General features: G+C 36.7%; 1 protein-coding gene across 2 annotated transcripts in view; it reads right to left on the reverse strand.

The window, feature by feature from the left end:
• The window catches only part of CCDC171 (coiled-coil domain containing 171), a 398,142-nt gene that overhangs the window by 248,133 nt on the left and 132,081 nt on the right, over window positions 1-17,928 (reverse strand). For both annotated transcript variants that reach the window (XM_025359528.1, XM_025359526.1), the window contains 3 exons: window positions 5,874-5,980; window positions 4,014-4,103; window positions 2,783-2,983 (listed from right to left, as the gene is read on the reverse strand). In XM_025359528.1, coding sequence (XP_025215313.1) covers window positions 2,783-2,983; window positions 4,014-4,103; window positions 5,874-5,980 — 398 coding nt within the window. The remainder of the gene's footprint in view (window positions 1-2,782; window positions 2,984-4,013; window positions 4,104-5,873; window positions 5,981-17,928) is intronic.

Genomic DNA, 17,928 nt, shown 5'->3' on the forward strand with positions numbered 1-17,928 from the left:
GTCTCAGAATATTTTAATGACTTTTTTATATTCAAAACTAAGCACCAGATAAAACATTTGGAACTGCTTACACTTGGTATTCAAAATCAAAATCTGAGTCTAGAAGCCAGAAGACCAAGATTCATTCCCAGCTCTGCTACTGATGAGGTTGTGATTTGAGTAAACACCTGTTCAGGCCTAAGTTTCCTTAGCTATCACACGAAGTGTCTGGATTGGACTCATTGTTTATCAGCCTATCTAACTGTAACTCAGTATAGTAATTCTATAATTTAATATTTACATTTGCCAAAATAGATACTACTTGTCAAAAAACAATACAGAAAAAAATAGTGTTATTCAACTCTGATGAAAAAAAGTTATACCAATATCTGTACTTTACATGGACACAATTACTCACCTTTCTTCTTCCTCCAGAGATTCCAGTTTACTTACTACTTATAGGAAATCTATCCCAAGCCCCTTAGGCAAAGCAGATAGTGATATGAAAGATATGGAAGATGGGCTCATTTGTTTTCCCCACTTATAAGTTCATATAGTATTTGGCACACTGGGCATTTGTAGGTGTTTAAATATTATAAAGTAACAGCAAAAAAAAATGGATATAGCTGCTTAAGACATACTTTTGAAAATGTCCAATTAGAAATATGTTTTTTAAAAGTCCTTTAAAACTATATTACCACTTCAGTAATTAAATTATCCATTGCTGAATGACTTAGAAACACTATGCTGCAGAATTCATATAAAGCAGATCACATTTGAACATATGAGGAGGGTTTATTTACTATAATGTCAAACAGCACTCTTTATAAGGTGTTTCATCTATAAAGTCCCAAAGCATGGAACTCAAAGACAAGGTAACTGTGAAGCTGCAAAATGAATACTTTTATTTTATATAGATAAAAAAGTTCCCTCAAGATTTTTTAATAGATCAGCAGGAAGAAACTTTTAAAAGGGATAAATTTAAAAAGAAAATTTAGAAAGTCTATTATACATTTTTTAAAAACTGAATATAGCATATGCAAAAGTTTTATAATTAGAAATTATAGAGAATATTTTCTTACAAATATCAAAATGTAAATCTTTAGTTCACTATGTATGCCACCTTACTTTTTTTCCAAAAGCAATAATTTAAAAAACAAAAAATTTTAAAATGTAGTTACAACAACAAATTTAAGAGATCAGATTTTTTCACAAATATGCTATGCCTTTTCATAAGCAGTTAATGATGACTTTCGCATTTTTTAACTAGGTCAAAATGTTTTAAAGTCTTATTAAATATAACTTAACAAATACATAAAAATCTTCCTCCTGTGTTTTGCCTACCGATCACATTCGTTCTCAAGGAAGTTCATCCTTAAGGATAATTCATTGTGTCGCTATTATGTCCTTTTTGCTTGGGCTGTGATAAACCAAGCATGATAATCATCCATTTGGCATGAAAAGAGACTCCAAAATCCAAAATCAATTCACACATGTTGAACCCAACCACAGTGCTGTAGACATGCTGACTTTACAATACAGTCAGGCTTCTAGTTTCCTTTACTTTAATCATTATCTGATGTGTAGAGCAATTCCAACCCCTTCATGTGGACACAATTTAAATCCCAGACTGTAAAAAGAGTGGAAAGAATGTTTCCTTTTTACTCTCTTGGCATTCATGTTCATATTTGTTGGAGTAATGAACTCAATATGCAGGATGACTTAGATAAACCAGTTCCACTAGCTAGACTAGCTCTATAATCCATAGGGTAAAAAGAACTAGAAGATAATTCCATTCATACAGGCTCATACGAAATATGAAATTTGTGTCATAATATTTTTATAAGCCATTAATAAACACAAATGGATAGGCAACTCTCCAGGGGGTCTAAATGAAAAGTTTTAATTTTATGGGACTTTTATTTTTCTAAATTTTATTAACATCCTATAATCATACAGAGTAAGGAGGCTATCTGTTAAAGTAGATATTATTACTGTTTTACAAATAAGGAAACTAGGCCAGGCACAGTGGCTCAGGCCTGTAATCCCAGTACTTTAGGAGGGGAGGCCGAGGTGGGCAGATCACCTGAGGTCAGGAGTTCGAGAACAGCCTGGCCAACATGGTGAAACCCCATCTCTACTAAAAATACAAAAATTAGCCAGGCACGGCGGTGGACACCTGTAATCTCAGCTACTTAGGAGGCTGAGGCAGGAGAATCGCTTGAACCTGGGAGGTGGAGGTTGCAATGAGCCCAGATCACGCCACTGCACTCCAGCCTGGGCGACAGAGCAAGACTTTGTCTCAAAAAAGAAAAAAAATAAATAAGAAAACTAAGATGTGGAGAGGCTAAGTTGTATAGCTTGTCCACAGCCAAACCATTTATAAACAGAAGTATCAGGATCCAAGTTCAGGTCTATCTGATTATAAAATACTTATTCTTTCCACCATATCAATCTACCAAGCTACTGAAATAAAAAATAATTTTGTCATTGGCAAACAGGCAAACCTTGAAAGGACTGTTAGGAGCATAGTTACTTGAGTTACAATGTTCTAAAAGTCAAAAAAGATAGTTGTACAAACGATAATCAAGAAAATGAGTTGTGCAAGTTATAGTACTTCTCTCACAAGAGAGAATGACACAAGAGTAATGAAGTGAGCGATTTTGCAGCTGTCACGAACATTTCAAAATACTCTGCTCAGAACAATTTTCTTAATTAAATATAAGTAAAAATAGTCACTTGATGTATAACACTGAGATTAGTGAAAGGCCTTTCCTGACAGTCATTGAGTCTCAGGTAATACCTCAGCATCCTTATGGAAAGCCTGGGAAAGCTTCTGCAGTTCACTTTCAGACTGGGCTGCTTGAGCCTTTTCTTTCTCCCAACAGTGCAGCACATTTTGTAGTTCCACTTTTAAAGTGCTGATTAAAGCCTCTCGGTCTGCACATTTAGTGCGTAAATGACTTAACTCTTTATTGACATCAGCCAGTTTATCCTGAAGTTCCTGTCATAGATACCAAATAAAGAGATTGTAGAAAGGCCAGCCAACAAGGGGTGAGGGGACACTAGTATAAAATACATATTGAAAATTTTCAAAGCTTTACAATGAAAGAATCGCAAAGGCAGGAAAGCATCTGTTTACATTAAAATATTTTACTGAATGTATTTTCTAAATATAATATCTTAGCTCAAAAATTAGAACATTTGTTATGTTTAAACATTTATATAAAATGTTAATATGATGACTTATTCCAAAAAGTTCTTTCAAGGCAGTTTCCTTTCAACCTATTTTTTTAAAATAATGTTGTAGCTCAAAATTTTTTAAATATTTTAAAATAAATATCTTACATTTAATATAAGCACATTTACTTTCCAATGACATGCCAACCACTTATAGAAATCTCAAATATGTGGCACAAAGTTCTGCTGAACTGTTTATTCCTTAAACCTAACAAATTCTATTGAAGTGTGTCCATGACAAACCCAACATGAAACAACAAAATAAAATTCCAGCAATACTGAGAAACTTCTGAGAGCTGACTCAGTATAATTTTGCAAAGATGTAGTACATAAAACCAGCACAGAAACTAAAATAAACTATAGTCCTGGGCCTTAGCCAGGTGTGGTCTCAGCCCATTAACAGACACGATGTACTGAAAACAATGGCTCCACCCTAAAATGATGAAAACTGACTCCAAATACGGATGTGCTTATGCAAAATATGTTTAATATGTACCTAAGGCTGGACATTTCATCTTAAATAATTATTTGAATCTTATAAGGTATTATTATTGAATCTAGGAAACAAATTTTCCTTCAACCAAAACAATTTCCAATCAAGTTTTAATTTTTTAAATGAAAAAAACATTCTTGTTACTCTTAATCAACAAGAAAAAATTAAAATTCTATCCATACATAGTTTAAAAAATACAAATATATATTTTCAGGTACCTCAATATCTCTACTTTAAAATATTCCCTAGATAACTACATTTGTTTCTTAATACAAAAGGTAAAAGTTATTCTAAATAATACCTTTATATTTTTAGTGTGAGAGTCTATCTTCTGTTTCGTAGAATCAAGTTCATTACATGCCTTTTCCCTAGCATCGTTCATGCTGTTTAGCTGATGAAAGAAAATGTAAGTAACTTTTTTACATTTTTCAAGGAGAGTACCTCAAAAGTTAATCTTTAAGTGCTTTTTATGCAATTACTTAAATATAAATTTTTCAATAGTAATTAAGAGTCTTCAAAAAATTATTTCTTTTGGTTAAATACTATATAGCTTCTGTCACAAGTTCACATAGCTAAAAAGAAAAGAAAGCATTCAAGCTTAAAATATCACTGATGTTACTGTATTTTTACCACACATTCAGATAAAGGATTTCATTCTTGTTGTAAACAAATACAACTTTATTCTTAAAATCCTACTGGACCAAAATGCCAGAAGCAGGGGCATCTACAAGTAAAGAAAAGAGAACAGAGCAGAAGACTGTTCTTTCTATACATCATGAGGGTATTCACTGGTCTCTCACTCCATATGACAACTTCAGGGTCGGTCACATGCAGTCCTACTGGGAAGGCTTGTGGCAGGTCATCAGTTGGTCCTGCACCGCTTGTGATTTATTTTCTTTGACAGTTCATTCTTCTTTCTGTCAGACTGCTCTTTTTGCTTTCTTTGCAGCCACCCCCTTGGTCTCCCCACTGCTGTCTCTGGCACTGGTTCACAACAAAGCGCATTACTAAGCCAAAGCCTGCTGAGTCGACTTTTCAACTGTGCTGAGGATCATGTGACATTCATCCTCCCAAATAACAATTCGCTGTGGGTAATATGTTCCTAGTTACCCTGCAGCTTCCAGACCTAGGCCTCAGAAGAGTTTCATAAACTACTAACAATACAGGTTGTCTTGTCTCACTGGGAAAGACTTCATAATATTTGTTCTTCATAGAAATTTAATTATTTCGATGGTCATTTTCTTTTATGCCTTTTGAACAATTACCGAGGGTATTAAGAAGACTCACTTTTCCTTCTTTGTTCATCTTAGCAAGCTAAAATAAAATAAGCCGCATCTGAAATGTGAAATGTAACTGTTTTGTGGTGTTTATATTATATGAAAGAAAGAGATAAACACAAAGATAAACTCCAAATTCCTTGCTACGTGACTTGTCTTTGACTCTAACAATCTGTTTGTTGCTTTGCTAATTGTATTTAATGTAATTACTTCATATGCTAATTTGACAAGATGTAACTAGACAAACTCTTCAATTTTTAAAGCACAAATTCATAAAACATTTTAATACCCAAGAAAATTATCAACCCACACATTAAACAATACAAATGAGATGATAAATAGAAGCATGAGCTTTTTCAATCAGCAAACTAAAAGCTCCCAGGCTACATCAAACAGATATTTGTTTTTTAAAAACTTCTAACAACACTTTACTCCCTTTAGAGAATGAAAACTAATTTCTCTCTTTTTTATTAAGACTTCCACAGTTTGTAGAAATCTTAACCTAAAACACTGACAAAACCTAAATTTCCAGTAGCTATACCAAACGTTGTAAAAACACATTAACATTTAAATACAGTACATATTAACTTAAACTACTTGCATAGTGTTTTCATTAAGACAGATAAATTATGAAGATCAAGAAGTGATAGAGTCTTTATAATTTTGAAAACAATAGTGTGACTGAAGAGTTACAAAAACGTAAGTGAGACATGACTTTAGGCCACACTTAAAGAAAGAACAGTGAAAGATAATGTATTATTTTTTGTATCTGTGAAGCTGTCAGTTCAACATTCCCAATCTTTTTGACCTTTGTAACAAGCAAGGAATACATACTGGTACAGGCCGAAGGCTATATGTGTGCAGCCAAACAGTGCAAGTGTTACCTCATTAGATGCATCTTCCAGCTTGTTCTGGTAATCTGTCAAGGTACGCCTCAACGTCTCAAGGACAACAGAGAAGCTGGGAGGTTTATCTTTGTCCTTGTGGATGCCTAGAGAAAAATATAGGATGAAAATATACCCTTAAAGTCACAAAGGGACAAAAGTTAGGCAAATAGTAACGGAGATACTACAATTAGGTAGAGCCGAAAAGACATTATGAAACCTTGAGTAGAATTTTATTCTCCAAATATGCTGCTGTATGGCCAAGTATTAATAGCCTTTCTAAACAAGCGGCCATATTAAAGTTCATAATATATCAAATTTAAATTTATGACTACTTTCTACCTTATCAAGACCCACATGGTAGTTAGTTTTGTTGTTGTTGTTGTTGTTGTTGTTTTATCATGTCTCCTAAGTAACTGCAGTGTTTATACATACCTTTAATTAAATGAACAGTCTACACTACCACTGTTTGGGGGAGTTATGTACACTTACTGTGGTCCTTGTGTTTCTGATTAGTCAGGCTTTTTATACTGCACTATTTTGCTTAAATAATAATTTCTGAACCCAAGAGTATATAATTTTCTGTTATACTTGGAAATATTCTTCAATCCTTAAAATTCTCAAGTTACAATTTGAAATAAACAATAAAAATGCTATTATCTACATAGTCTACATCATGTTTCAATTAAAACCCTTAAAACTGATACTCATGGTAAAAGTATGAGTATTTCCATGTTATGCCTTCAAACTACTTTAATTTAGTTGGGCCATAAATTACGTTAGTTGAGATAATAAAGGTCACATGATCAAATGTAGCTCCAAGTATTAATCCAAAAAGTTGAGTTTCAAAAACTACTTTAAATTGATTGCTGATTGGACTATTCTTTAAGTGTTAAAAAGCAAGTAGCAAATTCAGTTTTAAAATATTCATATTGGAAATATTCTTTTCTCGTTATTTCTCCTCATTGTATTTAGTAATATAAATATTTCAATATACAAGAAATAGATTTTCAACAAAGCCAGTTTCTAAGAGCAGCATTCATATTATACGTCCTACTATTCATTCATTCAACTAAATTACTGAATTCCTACTATATACCAATCTTAGGCATTAAGCATACAAAGATAAACAAGAAAGGTATAGCCTCTGTCTTTATAGAATTTAGGGTTTAATAAGAGAGAGAAAGATACAAGATAAAAAATTATATGACATTTATCCATTCTTCAAATATTCTATTAATAAAACTTATGGAGAAGTAGGGGAAGGCAGTAATAAAGGAAGAAAGGGGAAATTTTCTTAATGATAGAGCAACTTTATTCAGCTCAGAGTACTGGTGATATCTCATGTTTAAATCTTGGAGAAAATGTTATTAATATATTTATGACATTTATCAAGGGGTAATTTAAGTACCAACTTACATATGGGTACAACTTGGTTTTTCTTTAACAGAAGAGGAATATTTAACTTAAAGACCAAAAGTAATGTGGAAACAACACATATGACAGCTAGGAAAAGAAATACAGTGTTCTGAGTCATGATAATAGAGGAGACAGTAGTCTTTGTAATGACTAGGAGTTGGAAAGACAACTCATTAAAAATTTTATTAAAGGTCTTACCAAATATATTTTTTTAAATTCCTCTCTTGCACAAGATAAAAAAAAATGTAATGTATAATTCTTTTCTTTTGCTACTACACAAGTAGACCATGAATAAATCATTCAAGGACACTCGGGAAATCTGCGTTTTTACAATAAGGGAGAAAACTTCTTCTTAGAAATTCAGAAGAATAAAATCATCTTAATATGAGTGCTGAAGAGTAATGGGACAAAATGCCCTCTCCGTACTGACCTATGAACATTCTTATATTCTACATAAAATAAAGTTTTCTTTCCTGAAAATGTTTATATAATAAAGTTTAGTTGAAGTACAAAGCAAGCTTTAGGTCTGCTATGGCTAGATTATTAAATGCCTTGAGGTAGTCTTCTTTGGGTTAAATCCGCTTGGTGTTCTATAACCTTCTTATACTTGAATATTGATATACTTCTCCAGCTTTGGAAAGTTATCTGTTATTATCCATTTGAATAAACTCTCTCTCTCTCTCTCTCTCTCTCTCTCTCCTCCTCCTCCTCCTTTCTTCCCTCCCTTCCTCCTTCCCTCCCTCCTTCCCTCCCTCCTCTTGAAGGCCAATAACTCTTAGATTTACCCTTTTGAGACTATTTTCTAAATCCTGTAGGGGTGCTTCATTCTTTTTTATTCTGTTTTCTTTTGTCTCCTCTGACTGTATATTTTCGAATACCTATCTTTAAGCTCTTTATTTCTTTCGCTTAATCAATTCTACTATTAAGACACTTTGACATGTTCTTCATCATGTCAACTGCATTTTTCAACTCCACAATTTCTGCTTGATTCTTTTTATTTCAATCTCTTTGTTAAATTTAACTGATAGGATTCTGAATTACTTCTCTGTGTTATATTAAATTTCTTTGAGTTTCCTCAAAACCTTTGTTTTGAATTATCTATCTGAAAGGTCATATGTCTCTGTATCTCGAGGGTTGGTCTCTGGTCCCTTATTTAGCTTGTTTGCTGAAGTCATGTTTTCTGGGATGGTTTTGATGCTTGTGGATGTTCTTCAGTGTCTGGGCATTAATGAGTTAATTATTTACTTTAGTCTATGCAGTCTGGACTTACTAGTACCTGTCCTTCTTGAGAGGCTTTCCTGGTATTTAAAGGGCTTTAGGTGTTGTGATCTAAGTTTTTGGTCACTGCAGCTATATCTGCATTAGGGGGCACCCAAGCCCAGTAACACTGTGGCTCTTGCAGACTCAGAGGCACCACCTTTGTGGGCTTGATAAAATCCAGAAGAATTCTCTAGATTACTATGTAGAGACTCTTGTCTTCTCTTACTTTCTCCCAGACAAACAGAGTCTCTCTGTGCTGAACTGTCTAAAACTTGGGGAGAAGTGACACAAGCACCCCTGTGGCCACTACCATTAGAACTGCACTAGGTCAAACCTGAAGCCAGCACAGCATTGAGTATCACCCAAGACCTGCTGTAACCATTACCTGGCGACTGCCTATGTTTGCTCAAGGCCCTAGGGCTCTACAATAAGCAGGTAGTGAAGCCAGCCAGGCTCGTGTTCTTCTCCTCAAGACAGCAAGCTCCCCCAGGTCCTGGGAAGATCCAGAGATGCTGTACAGAAGCCAGGGCCTGGAGTTGGAAACCTTAGGAATCTACCTGGCACTCTATTCTATTGAGGCTGAACTGGCACAAGACAAAGTCCTTCCCACTCTTCCCTCCCATTTCCATAGCAGAGGAGTCTCTCCTCCTGGCCACCACTGCCACAGGCCCATAAGGAGTACTTCCAGGCTACTGCCAACGCCCACTGAAGGTCCAAGAGCTCTTCAATCAGCTTGTGGTGAATGCTGGCAGGTCTGGGAATCATCCTTCAGGGCAACAGACTCTCCTTTGGCCAAGGGCAGGTCCAGAAATGCCATCGAAGAGCCAAGGCCCGGAATCAGGGAGCCCAAGAACCTACTTGGTGCTCTACCACCCTGTGGTCAAGCTAAATTAGCTGCAAAACAAAGACCCCTTTGTTCTTCTCTCTGCTGTTCTCAAGCAGAAAGAATCTCTTGCCATAGCCACCATAGCTGTGAATGTGCTAGGCCACACTTCAAACCAGCAGATCTCAGTCTCACCAAAGGTCCACGTGTGTACTACATGGGTACTGCTGCTGATTATTCAGGCCCCAGGGGCTCTTTAGTCAGTAGGTGATGAATCCTGCCAGGACTGGGTCCTTCATTTCAAGGCAGTGGGTTCCCTTCTGGCCCAGGGTGTGTCTAGAAATGTGATCTGGGAGCTAAGGCCTGGAATGAGTCTCAGGACTCTGCCTTGTACCCTATCCTTCTGTGGCTAAGCTGGTATCCAAGCTGCAAGAAAAGGTTCTCTTTACTCTTCCCTCACCTGTTAAGCAGAAAGAAGGGGTCTCTTTCAGAGCTGTGAGCTGTGCTGCCTGAAGTTGGAGGTGGGGTACCACAAGCACTCCCTTTGCTGCCCCCGCTGGTGTCTCACTAGGTCACATGCCCTCTAAGTCCACTGGCGCCGAGCCCAGCACAGCACTAGGACTTGCCTAGGAGTTGTAGTCCTTGTGGCCTAGATTGTCTTTCAAGTTTATTTAGGACCCCTGAGCACTTTAGTCCACAGTGGCAAGGCTTGCCAGAGCTCAAATTCCAACTGCTAGGATGGACAATTCCCCTCTGGCTAGGGCTAGCCTACATGCCCCCTCCATGAGCACTGGCTTATTCTCAGTGTTGCTTTCCACTGTGACAGGGCAACACGGAGCTTCAATGCAAAGTCTCACAATCACTGTGCTCTCCGTCCCCCAAGTGCACAGATTCCCCTCACCACATAGCTGCTGCTGAGGCATGGAAGAGGGGTGGTATCAGCAATTCAAAACTGTCTTTCAACCCTCTTCCATGCCTCTTTCAGTGATATGAAGTTTAAAACAGGTACTGTGACTGCTCATCTGATTTTTGGTTCTTACAAAGGTACTTTTTTTTGCCTAGATAACTGTTAAATTTGGTGTTCCTGTGGGGGTGATGATCACTGGACGCTTCTATTCAGCCATCTTGCTCAGCCTCCAGCTGCTATGGTTTGAACACGTCCTCCAAAGTGTTGGAAACTTAATCCCCAATGCAGTGCTGAGAAGTGGACTCTTTGAGAGGTTACTGGGTTATGAGAGCTTTACCCTCATGAATGAATTAATGTCATCACAGGAATGAGTTTATTATCTTAGAAGTAGGTTTGTTACAAAAGTGAGTTCTCCCCAACTCTTGCTCTCTCTTGCCCTTTCATCTTCTACCATGAGATGATGTAGCATAAGGGCCCTCACCAGATGTTGGCCCCTCAATCTTGGATTTCCCAGCCTCCAGAACTGTAAGAAATAAATCTCCTTTCTTTATTAATTATCCAGTCTCAGGTATTCGTTATAGCAGCACAAAAGGAACTAAGACAATGTCCCACCCAAATTTATTATAAAAAGAAACACTGGTCCCTTAACCTGACAAAATGCTTACCAAAAAAAAGGGTCACCCTAAACCAAGGACCTTATTGAGTGATTTGACTTAAGCTAATAATATTCTAATAGCTACAGTATGGCCCAAAAAACAATGAACTATAAAAGCTATCCTATCAAAGAAAGGTGTAAAAACTCACAAAGAGTAGCAGAAAAGATTTGAACAGTGATCATAATTAGTTTTTCAAAAGTCAAATTCCAAATGAAGAACAGAATATATCAGGAACACTTTATACTTGAATAACATCAACTCAAAATCCTGAGGTTCCCTCTCCCTCTGTCTGTACTTGTATTTCTCTATACATAGGTGCCAGCCTATACTTTCACTCACCACACCCTATTTCTATCTCTCCCTCTCACTTTTAAGTAGGTTTCAGCTCTGGCTGTACTTTGGCAAGTCTTTTCTTGAATTAGTAGCCCACAGGAGGAGGTGGAGTAGAAAAAAGATTCCAAGCCCTCTATTTACACATTTCCTTTTAGACAATCTCAAAAACTAAATAATTTTTCATAACTCATATAAATCATTGTTTTTCAAGCTGGCATCATTATTTCAGTAATCTATAGTTCTACAGAAAAAAAAAAAAAAACAGTAACTTTTCATGAATGGAGTCTATCTTCTCCATCTTGTTACCTACTTCATTTTTCTACAAGATCCCAAGAAGGGAGAATTAGTAAGAAATAATGGAGGGAGAATATAGATAAAAGACAGAGGTTTTTTTATACATTTATCAATATAGATTATGAGTGGTCATGTTCATGTTCCGAACTGTACTCTGTTGTTTAGTGTTGATTTTTGATCTCGTAGTAGAAAACAGAAAATAATGTTCAAATGAGTTTTGTTTTCACCTGATAAAATCCAAACATTTAATATATAATGTATTAATAACTAAGAAAATTCTCTTTTCATTTTAAAAGCACTAATAAAAACACTTTATTGGCAGTTAGACTTTTTTCAAACTCAGACCACAACACTGTATATCGTCTTAATCACTGAATTTATAAATAAACACCTTTCATTATCTTGCAAACAGTAGTGCCCATTCTAGAGTGTTTAGGGAAAATGGTTCATAACTTTTCTAATATATGGAAAGTATTTATTATGTAAGTCCTTCTCACTCTCTAACTATATCTCTTGGGAGAATTCAAAAAACACTTCCTTTACCAAAGCTTATATATTAGTAACGGAAATATATTAGTAACGGAAGTCCCAGCTTCCTTGATGAGCTCTGTGTAGCTTGATAAGCTCCATGTGGCTAGAAGGCAAAGAATAACAGCAAACACTGGTGCTATCAAAATGGGTTCCCTGAAGTTAGTGGGAGTGATTGGATCTTGGGTAACAGAGACCAAATGGTAGCAGTTAACTTCCAGAGACAAAGTGGACATGTTTAGCATAATGGGTAGTGGTTTGACCTACAGAGATCACTGACACTGGCTAAATGATCAGTGTTCCTAGAACCAAAATCAATGAGCAGCATAGTTAAGTCTTATTTGATTTGTATAAGTAGAAAAGTCCTAGGTCTGATTACCAGAAGTGGGACTTAAGTAAACAAAAAAGGAAGAACTAGTCCTCAAATACTTCTCAGACTTGAGCTAATTCACAGACTTAGGGACCTGTGAATAAAGAGGATGGGTCTCTGTTAGCAATCCTGACACAGTACCAAAAAATACTGTAAATCTTCCTCCTAACCTTCCTCAAAGAAACATGCAACCATCTAACAGGGTAACTGTACTGGGGGAGAGGAATTAACTACATTTGTCAGGGGCAACTGGACACTGGATCTGAACTGCCATTAACTCAGGGAGACCTAAAATGTGCTACTGTTCAATAGTCAGGGTAGGAGCTTACAGAGGTCAGGTAATTAACTGAATATGAGCTGAAGCCTCTCTCTAGTGGGTCCAGTAGGTACCTGAACCCACCCCATAGTTATTTTCCCAGTTTGGAACACATAGTTAGAAAGGACAAATGCAGCAATTGGCACAATGTCCACAGTGGTTACCTGAACTATAGAGGGATATTACAGAGGAAAACCAAGTGGAAAAGCCAAGAGGAAATGACCGGTACTTTTACCTACCAAAATACAAATTGAAAGTAATGCCACACTCCTGGCAAGACTGTAGAGATTAGTGCCTTTTAAAGGACTGAAAGATGAAGGCATGGTGATTCCTACCACATCAGCATTCAACTCACCTAACTGGGCTGCTACAGAATACAGATGGATCTTATAGAATGACAGTGAATTAATCAGTATGACTCCAATTGCTGCTTTAATTAAATATGCAGTTTCATTGTGAAACAAATCAACACATTTTCTGGCAATTGGAATGAAGACATTCATTCTACCCCTTTAGTAAAGACCACCAAGACCAGTTTTTTTCATCTAGCAGGACCAGCAATGTACCTTTGTTGACACCCTACCACAGAGCTATATCAACTCTGGCTCTCTATCACAATCTAGTATGTAGAAATCTTGATCAACTCTCCATTACCGAAGATCTCACATGCTGTATTTCATTTTCTACTAAATTGATGGCATTGTTCTAAATTGACCTGATGAACAGAAAGTAGCAACTACTCAAATTCAAGATGTATACAGCATTTCACAGGTCCTTATAAGTGGATCATAGTGTAAACTTTTAGGAGTTAGAAGTAAAGCAAGCCATCCACTACAGATAACTATTCTTTTGAAAATGAGCTTTGGACTTGCTACTGGTCCTCGGCAGATTCTGAATACATGGCCAACAATTCACCACGTGACTAGAGGTTGCCCATCATAAAATGGTTACTGTGTGGTCTACCAATCCATAAATGTTGGCATAGACAATAGCACTCTATCATCAAATGAAAGTGGTATATAAGTCCTGAAGGCACAAGTAAGCTGTATGAGCAAGTAGCCCAGATTCCCATGGGCCCTATTCCTGTTACATTGCTTCCTCTCTCTTAACCCACACCGTGGATGCATGGAGCGTTCTCTATGACCAGCTGACAAATAGGAGAAAAAATGGGCTCGGTTTATGGATGGTTCTATATGACATGCTGACATGATTCAAAAATAGGCAGCTGCAAGCAGCACTACAGCCCCACTCAAGGGTGGCTCTGGAGAACAGTGGTAAAAAGATTCCTCCCAGTGAGCAGAACTTCGAGTAGCGGATGTGACTATCATTCTTCCTAGAATGAGAGATGACCAAAGATACAAATATACACCAATTCATGTGTGGTGTCTAATCGTTTGGCTGAATGTTTAGGGACTTGGAAAGAATGTGAATAGAAAATTGGTAACAAGGTTGTCTGGGGAAGAATATGTGGACAGACTTCTTCAAATGGGCACTGTGCCCAGATAAACTTCAGTAGACAAGGATCTTAATAATCAGGAGGGCAAGATGAAGTATTTTATGGATATCAATCAATGTTTTTTCCTAGCCATCTTTGTCTCCTCAAAATTGAACAAAAGTGTCATAGCAGCAAGGACAGAGGTAATATACAGGCTCAGCAATATGAACTTCCATTCACCAAGGCTGATTGGGTTACAACTCCTATTGAGTGCCAAATTCATGAATAGCAAAAACAAACACTGAGACCACGATATGACACCGTTCTCTGGGGGGATCAGATAGTAAGTTGGTGGCAGGTTGATCACACTGAGTAACTTTCATCATGGAACGTGCAATGCTTTATTCTTACTAAGATAGACACTTACTCTTGAATACAGATTTTCCTTCCCTAACCATACGTTTCTGACCAAACCCCCATCCATGTATATATAAAATACTTTAATTCACCATCATGTATTCCAAATGGCACTGCTTCTGATCAGAGAATGCATTTTACAACAAATGAAGTGTGGAAATAAGATTGTTTCCATAGGATTCACTGGTCTTACTATGTTTCTCATCATAAAAACACAAACTTTGTATGATTTCACTTAATATAAGGTATCTAAAGCGGTCAAATTCATAGAAAAAAAAGTAGAAGGGAGGTTACCAGGGACAAGGAGGAAGGAGAAAAGGGGATGTGATGGTGAATTTTTTATCAACCTGACTGGGTCACTGAGTGCCCAAATATGTGGTTAAACACTCTTTCTGGGCATATCTGTGAGGGAGATTAACATCTGAATTGGCAGATTGCCCTCCCTAACTTGAGTGGGCTCCATCCAATCTGTTGAAGGTCTGAAGAGAATAAAAACCTGAATAAGAAAGAATGCTTACTCTCTGCCTTGCTGTCTTTGAGCTGCAACATCAATCTTCTCTTGCTTTCAGGCTCAGACTCCTACCAGAGCTTACATCATCAGCTCTCCTAGTTCTCAGGACTTCAAACTCAGACTAGAACCATACCACAGCTCTCCTGGATAATCGACCCTCCTGGAATACAGGTGTGGACCACCTCACCAGGGATGGAACCATATCCAGCTGAGCTGCTTGCTGACAGCAAAGCAATAGGGTATGGGTAGTAAAGGAAGTTAAAAATACCAGTTACATGTGACCAGACAGAAAAAGAAGGACTCCGTACAGAGTACAGACAGCCTCAACTTACAATGATTCAACTTAAGATTTCTCAACTTTACAATAGTGCAAAAGCAATACACATTCAATATGCTCCTCGACTTACAATGGGTTTATCTGACCTTACTTTCCCAGCTCCTCCCACAATTGCATAAGGTCAAATTCTTAATAAGTTCCTTATTCGAAAATACTATAGTGGTTCTGACTACCCAATCAAACTCTAGCTTTACATGTTCCTATCCTATAATACACACTTGATCTTCACAGTTACTTCCTATATTTATAATTCTTAATATTCTATGACTAAAATGGAAAAAACTGTCTACAATTTCTCCTAAAGAGAAATAATAAGAACAAGCCTAGTAAAGGCAAAATGTAATTAAACCTATCATAACAAATATGATAGTATTAAACAGGATATGAACTGAGAAATAAAAATTGAAAATTCAAACTGATATAGGTCAAAGACTTACAGAACTCAGAAAAGAAGTGTACAAGATGAAGAATTCAAAGTGAATTTTTAAAAACATACAAGTTTAAAGAAAATCAGAGGTCAAGCCTTAATCAAGTCTTCAATTCTGTACTGTCCAATCTGTGGACAGTAAAATTTATTTAACAGTGATTATTCATATTCATATTTAAATTATTTAAAATTAAATTTTCAATTCCTTAGTCATGATAGTCATATTTCAAGCACTTAATAGCCACATGTGGCTAGAGTCTACTATATTAGAACAACAGATATAGAGCATTTCCATTACTGCAGATTCCATTACCAATTTGGAGGAAATCTACAGAACAAAAAAACATGTTAAACTATACAGTGGGATGCAATCCGAAAAATGCAGGCTGTGAAACTCCTAGAACAAATGAAACAGTTTTTTAAGAAATAAATTTCAAACAAAAACGATAAACAAAAGGAGACAGAAGGCCAGGTACGGTGGCTCACACCTGTAATCTCGGCGCTTTGGGAGGCCGAGGCAGGTGGATCACCTGAGGTCAGGAGTTCAAGACCAGCCTGGTCAACATGGCAAAACCCCATCTCTACTAAATAATACAAAAATTAGCTGTACATGTTGGTGCACACCTGTAGTCTCAGGTACTTGGGAGGCTGAGGCAGGAGAATCGCTTGAACCTGGGAGGCGAAGGTTGCAGTGAGCCAAGATTGCACCACCGTACTCCAGCCTGGACCACAGAGTGAGACTCCATCTCAAAAAAAAGAAAAAGGGCCGGGCACGGTGGCTCATGCCTTTAATCCCACCACTTTGGGAGGCCAAGGCAGGTGGATCACGAGGTCAAGAGATGGAGACATCCTGGCTAACACGGTGAAACCCCCTCTACTAAAAATACAAAAAAAATTAGCCAGGCATGGTGGCAGGCACCTTTAGTTCCAGCTACTTGGGAGGCTGAGGCAGCAGACTGGCATGAACCTGGGAGGCAGAGCTGGCAGTGAGCCGAGATGGCACCACACCTGCCTGGGCGACAGAGTGAGACTCCATCCCAAAAAAGAAAGAGAGAGACAGACAGAGGAGGACGGGAACCTACAGATTTTTTAAAGTCAGCCAACCATAATATCTAGACCTTCTCAGCATACTAATTTAAACAAACTGATATTATATGGGATATACAAGAAAATTTGAAATTTATGATACTCAGAAATTTTTAACTTTTTACATATGATAATGATCTTGTATTTATATTTTTAAAAAGACTTCATTTTTTAGAGAGTCAAACTTAAATATTTATGAATAAAATTAAACATATCTGGGATATGTTTTCAATATAATACAGCAGATATCTGTATTATACAGATATATAATACAGAAATATCTGGGATATGCTTTCAATATAATACAGCAGAGGGGAAGTAGATGAAGCAAGATTGGTTCTTAAGTTGATAAATGTTGATCTGAGTGGCGAGGGCAAGAGATTTTGTTATACTATTCTGCCTCCTTTTCTACATATCTGAAATTTTTCTTAAAAAAAGATATGCAATTAATTACTGGATGAATTTGAAGGAAAAGAGATCACAGGAGGATCTTATCTTTTTTAAAGCAAACTTTATTGAGGTTTCTCTTGGGAGGAAAAAAACATGTTCATTTTACATATTTCTGCTCTTATAAGTAACACGTGTTTTTCCTTTATTCTTATAATTTTAAAAATTTCAAAAATATATTTAAATGCAGGTGTTATTTGATGATTTTTCCCTGTAAAGCAGTGATCTCATCTGGCATGCTACAATCTTTTTTATCTCAAACAAGTGTTTTTGAATTATATCTTCAATTATTACATTTGTTTCATTTACTCTAGTTTTCGCCTTAGAAAGACGTACAATCTTTTCATTGGTACTCCATATTATCATCTTTTCCCTTTTTCTTTCCTTATCTGTTTTAACTCTTTGTTTTTTCCTCTGCATTTTATCTCTGTGTTCTTTTTTCTACATTTTGTCCTCCAAATCACCAATCTAAAATGTTAATTGTAGATT

Source organism: Theropithecus gelada, chromosome 15, assembly GCF_003255815.1.
Source record: "Theropithecus gelada isolate Dixy chromosome 15, Tgel_1.0, whole genome shotgun sequence".
Lineage (NCBI taxonomy): Eukaryota > Metazoa > Chordata > Mammalia > Primates > Cercopithecidae > Theropithecus > Theropithecus gelada.